The sequence below is a fragment of the Eschrichtius robustus genome, chromosome 7 (assembly GCF_028021215.1).
Source record: "Eschrichtius robustus isolate mEscRob2 chromosome 7, mEscRob2.pri, whole genome shotgun sequence".
Taxonomy (NCBI): Eukaryota; Metazoa; Chordata; class Mammalia; order Artiodactyla; family Eschrichtiidae; genus Eschrichtius; species Eschrichtius robustus.
Genome location: NC_090830.1, coordinates 133,810,142 through 133,827,098, shown reverse-complemented (window position 1 = coordinate 133,827,098; position 16,957 = coordinate 133,810,142). Strand labels below are relative to the sequence as shown.

Here is a 16,957-nt window from a genome sequence, read left to right as displayed (position 1 = left end):
CTGTCTAATGGAGTTGAGGAGCCAGGAGAAAATCACTCGGTGCTCTCTAAATGGAATTCTAATCTTCTCTCCCAGGAGATTACACGTGCTGTGACTTGGTTGTTAAAATAAAGGAATGCAAGAAGAGTGAGCAGGCCACCACACCCGAGCCCGAGCCAGCGCCCACTGAGCCAGAAACCCCCCAGGGACCAGAGACCCACGACCTGCAGGAAGACTGTTCCAAGAACCAGCAAATGCCCGCAAGCTCCTTGACCTTGCAGGTAAGGCCTTCCACGCATCCCGGCGTGATTCCCACCAAGGGGAGACTTTTCCCGGGGAGCCTGTGGGCACATGACCTCACTTCTGCTTCTGAGGCTGGAGACCTGATTCAGCTTCCTGGTGGCTGTGTGACTCTGGGCAGGTCCCCTAACCTCTCTGGGCCTCTGTTCCACCATGTGAGTGTGGAGATGATGATGTCTACTCCACCGGGCTAGGATGGGGATCGCCTAACATCAGCAGTGACCGTGACTGGAGCAATGACAGCATTTGTTGAGAACTTTCTGATACCCAGACATCGGGGGGTTGGGGGGGGGGGGGCGGTCACTTCATGGGCGTCTGGGCCTTGCATCCTCATGGCACCCCCGTGAGGCAGGAGGCCCTACAACCCTATCTTCAGATAAGAACATAAGCCTTTGAAAGATTAAGGAAGTCCCAAAGTCATGGCCTTGAGTTCAGGGATATGGAAGCTCTCATTTTGTGTCTTTCCCCAATTGTAGAAGTAATATGTACACATTTTTTAAAGTTCAAAAAATACATAGATATAAAGATTAGAAGGACAGACAATCCGGCGAAAGCCAGCTACGCCGTCTGGGAGACACGTGATGCGTTGACAACAGCCCTGCTGATGTGTGGCGGGCTCCACCTGCCCGCCCTGCACCCCTGTCCCCCCGCTGGTCCCACCGTGAGAGACTCACGTGCTCCCAAAGCAGCTTGAGCCTCCAGCCTCAGGGCGGGCAGCCGGGGCAGCAGCCACGCGGGGGCCCGTAGGCCGTCCCCAGGGGCCATCTCTCCAGGCCCCAGTGACTCGTGCCTGGGACCTGGGGCTGGCACCTTGGAGGCCAACTGGCCAAGAGACTCCTTTCCTGGCACAGCCGCTAGGGGCGCGAACACGGCACGGATGGAGCCCACGTCGCCCTCTCCCTGGAAACTGAGCTCCCCGAGGGCTGGGAGAGGAATGAGGCAGAGGACATTTACACTATGGCAGCACCTCCAGAGGACCTGTGCTGAGCACCTGCTATTTGCAGAGCTGGGGCAGTGGCTGTAAGGGATGCGATGTGGAGGAGACAGGGCACCTGCCACCTGGGAGCTCACAGCCTAGCATGACAATACGTGTGCATGAATCACTCGCGCGGGGTGGTCCGTGAAGTACCACTATGCTCAGGCTGAACAGGGAGACCTAGCAGTTTACTGGGAGAACCGCGACTTGAGCCGATGGGTGTAGCTGGGGATGGTACTCCAAGCAGGGGATCAACTTGAACAGCGGTTTGTAAGGAATATCAGGTTAAGACAGTGAAAGGCAGGGTGGGAAAAGCATGGGACACCTACAGCTGAGGGTCGCCAGGCAATCTACCAAATTAGGACAAGCCTCAGTTTTTGCCTCTGTCAGATGGGGATAAATGTATCTGCCTTCCAGAATCAATGCGGGGATTCTCAGACAACAAATACACATAAAGCATTGAGCTTAGTGTCTAGCACAGAGCCGAGTGCGTCAGTGGTGGTTACGCCTTTTTCAGTTAATCTGTGTTGGGGGCTTCGCCCATGCACGGAGTGGTGGATGCAGTGAGAGATGAGGCCGAAGAGGAAATACGGGAATTCTGACCTCCCCTATGGAGCTTGCAGAACCATTCTGCAAAGGCAGAGCTCTCCTGCCAGCTCTTTCTTCCTGGGAGGAAAAGCTGTTTCCGTTAGCTATGATTACTGTTTCTCCTGAAAAGACACACGTTTCATGCTGGGAGGGTGATCTGGTTCTGTGCTTCTTAAGGCATCCAGCTCCCTGCAGAAGCCGCTGACTCGTAACGCCTCCATTCCTTTCCCACCTGTGTCGCTTTGGAATATGGAATTTAGGGCGTTCAGATTTTGGAAGTGGATTAATTGACAGGTAGGAGAAGGAACGGGTGGAGGTGTGCCTTTGCACTCACAGTTTGATGCTGGTAACTGTCGGTCGTGCTGCAGTGGGGCCCTTGGTGCTGACTGAGACCTGTGCCATCAACGTGTCTGTTGCCATCTTTCCATGAGGTGTTGGGAGAAAATTGGGACGAGTTCATGCATCAGCCTCCTGACCCGATCAGACAGATGTGTTGCCTTTCTGCGTCCTTTCTCTTAAAAAGAAAATGCTTTCTTGGCTCCTCTTAGGAGGCCCTGGAAGTCCGCAAACCTCAGTTCATTTCTCGCTCGCAAGAACGTCTGAAGAAGCTAGAACACATGGTACAGCAGAGAAGAGCCCAGCGGAAGGAGAGCCTGGGCCAGAAGCAGAGTCTCCTTCCTGTCCGCGCCAATAAGAAGCAGTTCACCGTTCCCCACCCTCTTAGCGGTAAGCTACAGGTGGCTCGGGAGGGCTGGTGAGACTGCCGGATCCTGGGGCTGGGACCTTCACCCAAGCTGGTGGTCCAAATGGTGTCCCTGCCATATGCAGGACTCATGTTCGCCCAAGTACCCAAACCTCAGGGTCATACAGCCTGCCCTGGAAGCCAGCCCATCTTGAGAGATTATATACGGGCCCTGAACTCAGCAGAAATAACTTGGGACACAAATTTACCATTTTAGCTGGGAAAGTAGCAGCCCCAGGGTAGCCGGCTCAAATTCTTGGCTCCTTAACAGATATTTGCAAGAGGTGCCCTTTGCCCTTGATAGATTGCAAAACAGGTCTCAGGGTGAGAGGTTGACTCCAGTTTGTCTATATCAACATTCATCATCTTGAAACCCCTTTCCTGCTGTGAGCTCAGAGAAGGGATGGCCAGCTTTCCAAGCGCCGGGAGGCCGGTGTCGCACTGACCCTGCAAGGACAGCACTCACTGACTCACTGGAGAAGGCGTTATCAGGACCCTTCTCGGGGCCAGGACCCTTCTCTGGGCCAGGCCTCATGCTGGGAGCTGGGGAGAGTGCAGTGAGCAAGGCTGGCCTCCCTCCTTTCTTCGTGGAGCTTATAAACAGACTATTAAACCAGCGAGAATAACAAGAAGAGACAAGGGCACAGATGGGGACATGGGAGCATATTCTGATGGCCTGCCAACTCAAATCTTAAAATCTGGAGGCCTGGGGAAACCTCCGTTTTATTTCTTTGGATAGAGGAACAAGGTCTTTCTTCCTAGAAAAATGTTCTGGCCCCCAGGAGGTGAAATCATGCGTCTAATTCTGAATAAAAGTCCTCTGGGGAAATAACCATATTCAAGAAAATGCAGCTTAGCAAATATTACCAAGATCTTACAGGGGGGATGGGGGACAGAGGACAGAGGGGTTGGAATAGGATTCCTGTTAACCACGGGCAGGCTAGGTCCCCCTCAGCCCCCCGCAGTTCTGCTGGGGGTGTCGTCCAAGACCCCAGAAGGGGCAACTTGAACGCATCCTTCTCGTGGTGAAGGATTTAGTAGTACACCTGCTGCTCAGCCCCAGTAACACTTTCCAGGATGCTGAGAAAAGGAAATCAACAAAATACATGTGCAAAGACTTTCCCTGCTTGAAAATGTGTCTCTCATCGGCTTTGGAAGCCGATTGGCAGATATAGACTATTTGGGCGTGTTCTCTGGCGGCTCCTTAGTTTCTGGCTCAACAGAGAGCAATCTGGGTTTGGGTACAGATTTCTCAGGTTGCCACGAGGCACCAAGTGTCAGTTACAACTGGGGTTCCCCCAGGGCCTTCAGTGTCCAGGCTTGTTCTGGGGAGGGCTGCCAGGGTGCCCATGGTGTGTGGGCCACTTGGCCTCAACGTTTTTGAAGATCCTGCTTGATGAAAATGGGTAGATAAACAAATGTGTTGTCAACAAATATAAAACAGTGTCACGTTAGAGCTCAACATACGTATACACAAAAAATGGTGGCTAAGGGTCTTCCTTTTCGGTCAGCTCCTGTCACTTTGTGTAGAAAAAAATGGAAACGCATGGACATTTGGGAACTTGTTATGCATGGGGCCATTCCTGCTCGTCCCCTGGGCCAGCTGCCTTCTGGCTGTGCCATACCGTGGGCCTCAGTGTTCTGGACTATCATCATCTCAAATATCAGAGGGAAGCTGCCTTGGTCACCTGTATCCATTTCCTAGGGCTGCCGTAAGAAATGACCCTAGACTGGGTGGCTAAAGTAACAGAACTTGATTCTCTCATAGTCTGGAGGCCAGAAGTCCAAAATCCAGGTGTCCACAGGATTGATTCCTTCCTGAAGCTCAGAGGGGGAATCCATCCTATGCCCCTCTCCTCGCTCCGGTAGCTTCTGGCAGCTTCTGGCATTCCTTGGCATTGCTTGGCTTATAGATGCGTCATTGTAATCCCCGCCTCTGTCTCCCTTGTGTCTGTGTGTCTTTGTGTACAAACGTCCTCTTCTTATAAGGGCACCAGTCATTGGAGTAGGGCCCACCCTCATCCAGTATGACCTCATTTTAACTTGCATACATCTGCAAAGACCCTATTTCCAAATCAAGTCACAGATACGAGGGAGGGGGCTTGAGCATATCTTTTTGGGGAGACAGTTCTATCCACTCCATCATCCAGTGGTGATGTTTTGCCCCAAACAGATATTATCCTTACATGTTCACATTCCTTTGAATGAAAATCTTAAAATCGTGTATAATAATAAAAGGTGATCAGACCCAGTCGATAGTCTTAAATAACCGAGGCACCTTCTTATTACCCAAATTCCGAGACGGTCCTGATGACTAGAATGCTCTGGGCAGGCTTCAGCGCACGACTTCATGGCCGCCCTTCCGATCCCCGCGGTATTTATGGTTGATGAGAGGTTTACTCTCGTGTTTGTTTGTGTTAGGTCGGCTCAATCAGACAACTTCTGAAACCAGAGCCTTGTGCGAGCTCTGGACAAGCGCAGGGAGTGCTTAAGGCTCCATTAACCGAGTCTGCAGTACACATCTTGTCTTCAGCCTGTCTGCTGGCAAGATGATAAAAGCGAGATGCAGATGTTTTTCTTACACGCCAAATTAGTTAATAAATCATATTCGTGAACGAGCTCCGGCTACAGTGTCAAGACATCTGTTAGAGGGAAGACTCGGATTGCTTTCCGAGCTGAGATAGCTGCCTCTGATCAGGGCCCGCCCGGCACAGACCTGAGAGGTTCGGGTGGGACCTCCGGCAGCTGACAAACACCCACTTGCGGAGGGGCTGCCGGCAAAGCGCGCACCTGATATCCAGGACAATTACAGCGAGGGCCAGAGGGCCAGCTCCGCTTCCTGTTGGCTAATGAATCCTGAGCAGCCTCTAAGGCACAGGGGCAGTGACACACGTGTGTGGACACGCGTGTGCATGCTCATGTGTGTGAGTGTTCAGTTGGCTCCCTGTGTGGAGGTGGGGGATTTTCAGGACCAGCTGGGACCAGAGCGAGTCTGGGAAGCAGCATTATAAAGGTCCTGCCTACAACCCCAGCCTGTCTTAATAACTCATCTTCTGTAGCTTGAGTTCCCAGAGCCAACAAATGCCTGGCCTCTTTCCTTATCCAGGAGCCACCTGGGCCGCCTGGGCTTGGCTCCAGCAGTGACACAAGGAACATCTTCATCCGTCTCTTAGCAAACCCTTCTTGAGAACCCACTGTGCGCCAGCCACAGTCCCTGGCCTCAGGGACCTCCCCACCTCTTGGGGAAAGCACACAGGTAAAGAGGCAATGACCTTGGAATTTGCTACGTGCCATGAAAGGGGGTTGCCATGGCAAGCCACAGGTGGTGGACTTGCTCCCACCTTGGGATATGGTCCTGATGGAGGAGACCTCGTACTGCATTAGGATGAGGAGAGACTATGAGGGTGAGTCGTGGGGCAGGGTGGGGAGGGCGGGATGTGCTGGGGGAGGATGTGGAAGCATTGTAGGGAGAGGTCGCTGGGTGCTCAGTTCAGCTGTGGCTGGACCGTAAAATGGGGGTGGGGAGCAGAGGGGGAGATGGGAGTGCCGGAGAGGAGGCCAAGGGGCTACCAGGCATTGTATATGCTGCTTCTGGGTTTCTCCTTATTCTGCCGTCCAAGCTGAGGCTATGTAGCTCCAGGCAAGACGTGATGAAGGCAGACTAGGGCAAGGCAGTGGAATGCCGAAGGGCAACAGATGCAGAGGTTCCTAGGTGATGGAATCGGTGGGACGTGGTGACTGCCGAGTCGTGGAGAGGAGATGAGCCTCAAGGAGGCTGGAGGAAGAGGGCGGGAGGCCGGCCTGTGTTCTCAGCGTCTGAGGTACTGACTCTCTAACCTGTGGGCCTCTCTCTCCTTCCCCGGTCAGGGCTCCACCTGCCCATGTCCCCTGAGTTACCTGGGGCATAGGCGGGGCTTCTGCATAGTCTCTGCACAGATCCTGGGGTCCCGGGGGGAGGGACTGGTCATGTTGAAAGGCTGACCGTAACCTGGAATTAGAGAGTTCCAGAATCAGTCATTGCTTCTGCCCGGCAGGATGCATTTGAGGGAGGATGGGCTGAAAGCAGGTGGGAGGCATCAGGTACAGCACCCCCAGGTAGCAGGCAGTTTAGCACCTGCAGTTAGTAGGTGGTACAGCACCCGTAGGTAGGGGCTCAGTCAGTATCTCCTGGTGACCAGTCTGGGCGTTAACCTGCCCTCACTGCGACTCCCCCAGCCGGGGCCGCACCATCTTCAGCTTTCGAGCCTTCCTGGACTCCATGCTCACCCTGCAGCCAGACCCCTCCCAGCCTAACTTGCCCACCTGCCTACCTTCCCCAGCTGGTCTCATTGGCTGTCCTTCTTTATCTCCGGGAACATTCACCATCAGTGCCCCCAAACCTCCTGATAGAAGCCCTGTCTGTCCCTCTTCCCCTCTGCCCTGCAACATCCTGCCTAACCCCCGTAGTCCATCTCGAGTCTAGCTTCTGTCTTAATCTCTTACCCCCAAGGCTCTTCCCTGTGACTCCTGTAAAGCATGACCTGGGCTGCATGGTGATGTTCACTTCTCAGTTGAGCACTTTGCTCACTGTGAATCACTGCTGCTCTCTGTACTCAATGCTGCAGCCAGCAGGAAAGCTGGGCAGTGCTCAAACACAGCTCGGGGTGGCTTGCCTCCGTCTCAGTTTATGTCCCCTCTGATGGTTGGCCTGGTCCTCCTGGCTCTTCCAGATTGTCTTCTTAACCTGTGAGTGTGTAGGAAACCCATCAGGAAGATGGCTTCAGGAAAACCCTTCTTCCAGCAAGCCCTCCCTGACTACTCCCATCCAGTCTCCACCTCCCCACCTCTTCCATTGGAGCACTCCTGTCTCTTGTATCTCTCTACATGGTCTACCTTCTTCCCTTTTCACTTTGGATTATAGCCATGGGAGGTGTGCCAGAAAAATCTCCCTGGATTCTAAGTGCCAGTGGGCACACACCACACCAGGTCACTCTGGGAAACTCTGCTGCGTGTAGCAAAGCAGACTAACTTAATCTGAATTGCATTATCCAGACTTCCCAAGGCGAGCCAAGCACAGCCATTTAAATCACGGACCACAGTACAGGAGTGGAATTCTCCTGAAGGCACTGCAGAATTCCTTCTCCAGCTGATCTGCTTTCACTGATGATTTTTGGCTGGAGCAAGTATTAAAATTAATTTGCATTCTCTGAGCGTGTAGCTAGAGAAGTGACCCAGCAGATATGAGATGGCTGGGGAAGTCATTGCAGTAATAAAAATGTGCTGCTCATCACGCAGCTAGCACTGGCCACACCGCCCCTGTTATTGCTGATCTGATCTCATGAATGTTTTTCCATCAATCTTCTGAATAAATATTTGGGGCTAGTTCTCCCAATATTACTCACAAAGGAATTTTAAATGCGCTTATCAGATAAAAGTCAATTGTTACTTCATCAGTCTGCAAAGAAAACAAGAAGCATGATTTAGCTAAAAGACTGTTTCCCTAATTCAAAGATATTTGCACGTACACTATTACTGGTGTCCTTCTCGGACCAGTGATAAAGGTTTTGTGTTGTGTCTTTTTCTAAGAAACGAGGGAAAAAAAGATCACTTTATGTCTGTTGATTAGAAGTAGACCTATTTTATTCTAATTAAAATAATTAAACACAGAATTGTAGAATGGTAAGGAAAAATGTCTTTATGGGAACTCTCCCAATTGCCTGGATTTTATTTTCCAAATGATTTCCCTTTTATCCCACAGTGCAGTTCAGTAATAAACCTTGCAGTGACACTAAGGATATAAATCTACTTGGCAACCAGAATGAAAGTTTATTCATCATCTGTAAATCACGGTATTTTGTGGTTCTCTAAATCCGCGGTCCCCAACCTTTCTGGCACCAGGGACTGGTTTCGTGGAAGGCAATTTTTCCACAGACTGGGGGGAGGAGGGGATGGTTTGGGGATGATTCAAGCGCATTACATTTATTGTGCACTTTATTTCTATTATTATTACATTGTACTATATAATGAAATAATTATACAACTCACCATAATACAGAATCAGTGGGAGCCCTGAGCTTGTTTTCCTGCAACTAGATGGTCCCATCTGGGGGTGATGGGAGACAGTGACACCCGAAGTGTGTTGCTTATGTCCAGTCTACTCCGTAAGATGCAGCTTAATTGTCACTTGCCACTCACTGATAGGGTTTTTTTTTTTTTTTTTTTTTTTTACTGATAGGGTTTTGATATGAGTCTGCAAGCAACTAATTCATTATGGTCTCTGTGCAGTCAAACCTCTCTGCTAATGATAACCTGTATCTGCAGCCGCTCCCCAGCGCTAGCGTCACCACCTCAGCTCCACCTCAGATCATCAGGCATTAGATTGTCATAAGGAGGGCGCAACCTAGATCCCTCACAGGCGCAGTTCACAGCGGGGGTTCGCGCCCCTATGAGAATCTAATGCCGCCGCTGATCCGACGGGAGGCGGAGCTCAGGCCGTAATCCGAGTGATGCGGAGCGACTGTAATTACAGATGAAGACTTGCTTGCTCGCCCGCCACTCACCTCCTGCGGTGCAGCCCGGTTCCTAACAGGCCACAGACCGGTATCAGTCCGTGGCCTGGGGGTTGGGGACCCCTGCTGTAAATAATGCTGGGAAACCCTGGAATTGGAGCAGTGGATCTCACATCAACAGCTAGCCTTTCAGACACGTTCTAGATGTTGCTCTTTTATGGTGAAGTGCAATTTGAGCCGTTGTTACAGTTTCTTTATATGAGTAATTTAAACTTGCTATTCAACACACACACATTGTTAAGAAAATGTGGCAAAAGTACACCAGATTTTATATATCAATATATATAAAGGCCTATTCTATAGCCACAAATAATAACTTTGAAAACTGAGAACGAATTATAACTGTTAATATTCTGCAATTGTCACTTTTGTCCCCAGCATCCTTAAGCCTAGACTATCCAAAATGCATTCCCGAGGGAGACCAATCCCTTCAGATTGTTTTGTACGCTGTAGTCTCTGGGAGGTTTACAATGCTCGTGTATGTTAAAGGCACTGATAAGTTCTCTAAACTTCTTTGACCTTGGAATGCTCTTACCTGACTCTTGAGACTCCACTTTGGAAATATAGCTCTAGGAATGTTTGCTTATAAAAATATCTACCATGTTTTGCTAAAGAAACCCCAACTGGAGTTTCAATCTGCCATTTCCCACAGAAATCTGGGACTGTGTGAAGGAGGTCTTATTCTCCTTATCTGAATCCCTTTGGTCTAGCAATTCCAGAAAGTGATGACTGAGGACCCTGGGAACCTCTGGGCAGTGGGGTTGTGGTGCCGATTTCACAGTCTGTGGCCAGCTTGCCTCACTGGAAGCTTGTCCATTGACAGGCCCTGGAACTGTCTCCATGTGGGCTCCCCTGGCATCTGTAACAATGCCATCATGCTGTCACCCAATACAGAGTCCAACAGAGAAAGAGGAACCAGTCAAAATCCCTTTGGAAAGCACTTCACAAATGTCATAATGTGAAATAACCAGGGAGCGTGGCGTTGTCCATACCAAGAGCTGAGAAGATGGCTAGAGGAAGCAATAAACTGCCAGAGAACTAACTGTGTAACTAGGGCAGAGGCTTTCCTTCCCAGTGACACAGGCAGCTGAATCAGACTATGCCACTGGGGTCTCTGGGACTGGTGATCTGATTGTCTGTTGCCATGGCAAAGAGAGGTTCTCCATACCCTCAGAATAGGGTTGCCAGATCCATTAAATGAAAATATAGGGTGCTCTGTTAAATTTGCATTTCAGAGCATCAAAACACCTTTCAGCATAAGTATGTCCCAAATATTACATGGGATATAACTTATGCTAAAAAAATGTTTCATCGTTGATCTGAAATGCAAATTTAACTGGGCATCCTGTATTGCATTTGGCAATCCTTCCTCAAATCCTGGAAACCCATGTAGGGACTTGGCTTTTTTCCTTATCACTCTTACCTTCTCTCAGTGTTCCGCAAACCTGAGCGAGCATCGGAATCACTTAAAGGGCTTGTGAACTCACAGACCACTGGTCCAGCCCCAGAATTTCCGGTCCAGCTCACCTGGGGCGGGGCCAAGGACTCGCATTTGTACCAAGTTCCCAAGCGATGCTGAGGTTGCCGGTTCAGGGAAGGAAAGGGAAGCAGAAGCCACACAGATGTTATTAGCATTTATGTGAAAGTATAAGCCTCACCTTGAGAACCACAACCATCCGTCTTCTGCAGAGAATAAACAGCCCATCGATTCCATCAGCGACTCAGTTCTCAGGCCTCTTACCTGTTTACTCTGAGGCCTGAGGTTAAGTTACTGAGCTGCAAGGCCTCAGTTTGCTTATCCGTAAAGACGAAAGACCTGCTTTCGTGGAGAGTGCTGCTAGTTTGCATCGTTGCTGTCACTGGCGTCTCCGTGGCCATAGCGCACTTTCATACGGACCATCCCATGAGACCTGCCCAGGACCTTTAAAGCAGGTACTGTCCCCGCACCAAGCAGAGGAGGTACAGAAGGTCAGCGAGCTTGAGTGGCCTGTCCCAGGGCACAGAGCACCGAGCTGAGGCCTAGACTGACCCAGACCTGCAGACTCGGATCCCAAAATGGGCACTTTTTTCACAGTATGGAGGGTCAGGCAGGCCAAAGGAAACATCAAATGCACATCATAGGGACTTCCCTGGTGGCGCAGTGGTTAAGAATCCGCCTGCCAATGTAGGGGACACAGGTTCGAGCCCTGGTCCAGGAAGATCCCACATGCCACAGAGCAACTAAGCCCGTGCGCCACAACTACCGAGCCTGCGCTCTAGAGCCCGTAAACCACAACTAGTGAGCCCGCGTGCCACAACTACTGAAGCCCTCGTGCTCTAGGGTCCGTGCTCTGCAACAAGAGAAGCCACCACAATGAGAAGCCCGTGCACCGCAACGAAGGGTAGACCCTGCTCACTGCAACTAGAGAAAGCCCGCGCGCAGCAACGAAGACCCAACGCAGCCAAAAAATTAATTAATTAAAAAAAAAAAAAAGGTACATCATAAAAGCACGATGTTTAATGTACTAATGCTCGTATTATTTTCATGAAGCAGAAACAAACAGTGAATTTCCTGCCGTGTGTAGTGAGGTCACTAAGAACTGGGGTCATTACACCTTAGAGCCTGGGTGAAGTTGTCCAGCTCCTTTGGTTTGCCTTTAAATTCACCAGTGTGCTCATTGCGGGAAATGCTGTATATCGCTTTGCTGGCCCCAGAAAAATGCACGTTTTAGGCAACTGATGGGAGCCCTTGACGAGGGTTCAGTTTGTGAGTGTCTGGTCTTGAGTAGGGATCTGGGTTAGTTTGTGAATCTCTGATGCTGTCGACAGTGGGGTGAGCTGAATATTCATGATATCAGCTTGTTCGGTGGCTCCTTGGGAAGAGAGTTGGCCAGGCAGACAGCCAAGTAAAGTGAATCTAGAACCATAAAGGAGAAGACCCTGGGGGGCAGGGGGGAAAGCGGCTTGCGACGGAGCTCTTGGGTCCAAGAGAGAGAGTAGGATGGCACCGGAGATTGTATTAAGTCTCCTTTGAAGCAGAGATGTTTGACTTGGGGATCTGGTTCCTCTAGGTGGAGGAGCTGAAGCCATGGTCCCTGGGCCTCATCTGCCTGTGTTGCATCAAGGATTCTGCTATTACGAGGATCTGCAGGGAGGCTCGTGGGCTGCCGGTGTGCTTGGCAGACTGGCAAGCCCACGATCCTTCTCATCACCAGCCCCCTCCCCCAAGGGCAGACCCTTTCTCAAATCCGTCCTTTAGCTCCCAGCACCCTACCTGTTCATGGAAGCCCTGAAACAGTAATCCTGCTCTAAACTCAAGGATAAGTCTGTCTGTGCAGGAGCCAAGCTCTCTGCAGAGAGAACAATTCACTCATCTTAACCAGGAGCCTGTGGTCAATCTCATTTCTTGACCTGAGCATGAAAAGAGAAATAGATCGCCCCACAGACCTCTGGTTTATTTTTCATTTCTTAATTTTGTATGCCTTTACCTGAAGGATCTGAGAGGCTCGTTGCCTTTCTGAACTGTGACATTACTATCTCTCTTTTGTGTCCGAATGGGAATTGAGCATTATTTTTATATAAATGAAATGTGCAGCCTCCACCGGCCTTCCAGGCCCCTAGAATGGGTTGCCCATCCACAAACTGTCATTCAGGATCCCACAGAAGGATAGAAGGGATTTCAGAAAAATGAGGATGTTTATCCAGCACAAGATTTTATCAACACAAGAGTATTTTGAAGGCAAACAACCTATGAGTCTTAAACTCACTTTTCTACAGTGTAATGCACGCCATTTAATTTCTGGAGGGTTAATTGGTCCAAGGCAGGCCACTCGGCTGCTGCCCACGTCAGCAAATTGGAAGTCCCAGCGAGGTGAGCTGAATGGAAATGATGTGCAAGTAACTGGATGTAACTCCTGAAGACCATGATGTAATTATTCCAGAGGAAGGAAGGCCAGCTGCTTACTGGCTTTGAAACTGACATAATGAACAGCCTCCTGACCTTAGAATACACATGTACTGGGGCCCCTTTTCAGGAGAAGAATCCTCTAGAGATTTTCTTCCCTAAAACATACCCCATTTCCATTCCTTTTGGGAGGGCCTATCTTTCCTAGAAGATGCCGGCCAGTGTAGACTTGGCATCTACACTCCAAACTGGCTTGTTGGCTCCCGGCTGGATTCTCTCCCACAGGCATCTCTTGGGTTTTGTGTTTTTAAGCTAGGGGAAGCAAATTCTAAAAGACTCTTCAAAGTGCTCAGGGTGACTGCAGAAAATCAGCTTCTGCGAGGGCGCTGCACTAATAAATCCAGTGTGAACTTGATTATCATTTAGATTACTTGTTCCATAGGAAAAATGAAGCTTTGCAATCAGAGCTGTAGATAAGGACTCTGTGTGGAGGAAAATGAGCTCTGGCCTCATAAACAACCAATCATGCTGGTGTCCGGGGGATCCTTGCTGCCTCCTGCTGACACTGTCAGACAGCTAGCTAGCTAGCTGTCTGGATGTTGAGGCCACCTGTCCCCATATGTGCATGCGTGTTTGCACATGTGTGAGGTGAGGGTTGTAATAAACACCCGCGTGTGTTGATAGAGATTGATGGGATGTCAGGACTTGGCTTTTACTCACCTGCTCCCCAAGAACAGCCTCAGAAGCACCAAAATCTCGGTAGCTCGTTGTTTGCTAACCTGAATCAGCCTCAGTGTGTCTGGCCTTGCCACACGAAATTAGCAACAGGCCAGTAGTTTGGATACAATGATAAGCTAGACACAAGAGATTCAGGTTTAAAAAAAAAAAAAAAAAGAAGAGTTCTCCAGGAAGCCGGAAATAGGCAATTTACCTTAGTAATTTTCTTCGGGGGTGGGGAAAACCCCTTCTGTGTTTGAATGATAAAACAGGAGGTAAATACAACCGCCTTTCTTTCCTCTGTATTAGTGGACTAGAACACGTGCAACTTCAAGGAGAATCCAGAAAAGACCCATAAGCTAGCTGAAAATTGTTCTCACCAGTCACTTTAATTTTATAAAGGTAGAATTTCCATTAAAAGGGAATTGATAGATGGAATTTCCATTAAAAGGGAATTGATTTCACTGTATTTTTGAGCAAAGTGCGTGCGGGATGGTTTCCATCTCATGAAACGAGGTCCTGCTGTATGATTCCTTGAAGAACTGTCTCTTGCTGCAGGCTGGTCCCCGTGGTCCTGCTGTGTTTCCACCTGGGCCACCCGCCTCCCAGCCCTCCTCCCACTGTTGGGACACCTCTTTCTTTTTCAAGATTCAGCCCAGCTGTCTCCTGCTGTGAAGTCTCCCCAGTCCCACCCCTTCCTTGGTGGACTGTGCACCCGCCACGAGCCCTCTCCCTGTGTAGACATCAGTTCTGGCACACGAAGGCCTTGTGTATCTGGCTCTCACCCTGGGCTGTGAGCCCTTGTCTTATAGATCTTTTTATTTTATTTTTTTTAACATCTTTATTGGAGTATAATTGCTTTACAATGGTGTGTTAGTTTCTCCTTTATAACAAAGTGAATCAGTTATACATACACATATGTTCCCATGTCTCTTCCCTCTTGAATCTCCCTCCCTCCCACCCTCCCTATCTCACCCCTCTAGGTGGTCACAAAGCACAGAGCTGATCTCCCTGTGCTATGCGGTTGCTTCCCACTAGCTATCTATTTTACGTTTGGTAGTGTATATATGTCCCTGCCACTCTCTCACTTTGTCACATCTTACCCTTCCCCCTCCCCATATCCTCAAGTCCATTCTCTAGTAGGTCTGTGTCTTTATTCCCGTCTTGCTACTAGGCTCTTCATGACCTTTCTTTTTTTTCCCCTGAGATTCCATATATGTGTGTTAGCATACTGTATTTGTTTTTCTCTTTCTGACTTACTTCACTCTGTATGACAGACTCTAACTCCATCCACCTCACTACAAATAACTCCATTTCGTTTCTTTTTACGGCTGAGTAATATTCCATTGTATATATGTGCCACATCTTCTTTATCGGATGATGGACACTTAGGTTGCTTCCATGTCCTGGCTATTGTAAATAGAGCTGCAGTGAACATTTTGGTACATGACTCTTTTTGAATTATGGTTTTCTCAGGGTATATGCCCAGTAGTGGGATTGCTGGGTCGTATGGTAGTTCTATTTTGAGTTTTTTAAGGAACCTCCATACTGTTCTCCATAGTGGCTGTATCAATTTACATTCCCACCAACAGTGCAAGAGGGTTCCCTTTTCTCCACACCCTCTCCAGAATTTATCGTTTGTAGATTTTCTGATGATGCCCATTCTAACTGGTGTGTGGTGATACCTCATTGTAGTTTTGATTTGCATTTCTCTAATAATTAGTGATGTTGAGCAGCTTTTCATGTGCTGCTTGGCCATCTGTATGTCTTCTTTGGAGAAATGTCTGTTTAGGTCTTCTGCCCATTTTTGGATTGGGTTGTTTTTTTTTTAATGTTGAGCTGCATGAGCTGTTTATATATTTTGGAGATTAATCCTTTGTCTGATGATTCGTTTGCAAATACTTTCTCCCATTCTGAGGGTTGTCTTTTGGTCTTGTTTATGGTTTTCTTTGCTGTGCAAAAGCTTTTAAGTCTCATTAGGTCCCATTTGTTTATTTGTGTTTTTATTTCCATTTCTCTAGGAGGTGGGTCAAAAAGGATCTTGCTGTGATTTATGTCATAGAGTGTTCTGCCTATGTTGTCCTCTAAGAGTTTTATAGTGTCTGGCCTTACATTTAGGTCTCTAATCCATTTTGATTTTATTTTTGTGTATGGTGTTCGGGAGTGTTCTAATCTCATACTTTTACATGTACCTGTCCAGTTTTCCCAGCACCACTTATTGAAGAGGCTGTCTTTTCTCCACTGTAGATGCTTGCCTCCTTTATCAAAGATAAGGTGACCATATGTGCGTGGGTTTATCTCTGGGCTTTCTATCCTGTTCCATTGATCTATATTTCTGTTTTTGTGCCAGTACCATACTGTCTTGATTACTGTAGCTTTGTAGTATAGTCTGAAGTCAGGGAGCCTGATTCCTCCAGCTCCATTTTTCGTTCTCAAGATGATACAAATAGATGGAGAGATATACGATGTTCTTGGATTGGAAAAATCAACATTGTGAAAATGACTCTTACTACCCAAAGCAATCTACAGATTCAAGGCAATCCCTATCAAACTACCACTGGCATTTTTCACAGAACTAGAACAAAAAATTTCACAATTTGTATGGAAACACAAAAGACCCCGAATTGTCTTATTGATCTTTGAGTCTGCCGAGCCCCAAAGAGGTGAAAACTTAACAGTCAAATGAAGGGTTGCTCCAACACAAAGCCTGGTTTTCTTTCTTCCTCCCTCCCTCCCTCCTTCCCTTCCTTCCTCTCTTTCTCTCTCTCTTTCTCTTTCTTAAATTTATTTTATTCAAGTATAGTTAATTTACAATGTTGTGTTAATTTCTGCTGTACAGCAAATTGAGATATATATATGTGTATATATATATATATACACACACACACACACACACACACACACACACACATACATACATACACATTCTTTATCATATTCTTTTCTATTAAGGATTATCATAGGGTATTGAATATAGTTCCCTGTGCTATACAGTAGGACCTTGTTGTTTATTCATTCTATATATAATAGTCTGCATCTGCTAACCCCAAACTCCCAATCCATCCCTCCCCCATAACGCCTAGTTTTCTCTTCCACGTCATAAGTCTCTTGGCTCATGTTCGGTGAGTGTAGGTGAGTCCTGAGTCCTCCCACTTCCCAGCTGTGCTGAGCGCTGCTGTCATCTTTCGCTTACCTGGCTGCAGTGGTCTGACCTATCTCCCTGC

The 16,957-nt window shown here is 48.5% G+C and overlaps 1 protein-coding gene across 3 annotated transcripts in view; it reads left to right on the top strand.

Moving 5' to 3' along the window:
- The window catches only part of C7H10orf90 (chromosome 7 C10orf90 homolog), a 232,427-nt gene that overhangs the window by 201,523 nt on the left and 13,947 nt on the right, over positions 1 to 16,957 (top strand). For all 3 annotated transcript variants that reach the window (XM_068549080.1, XM_068549077.1, XM_068549079.1), the window contains 2 exons: positions 76 to 260; positions 2,392 to 2,569. In XM_068549080.1, coding sequence (XP_068405181.1) covers positions 76 to 260; positions 2,392 to 2,569 — 363 coding nt within the window. The remainder of the gene's footprint in view (positions 1 to 75; positions 261 to 2,391; positions 2,570 to 16,957) is intronic.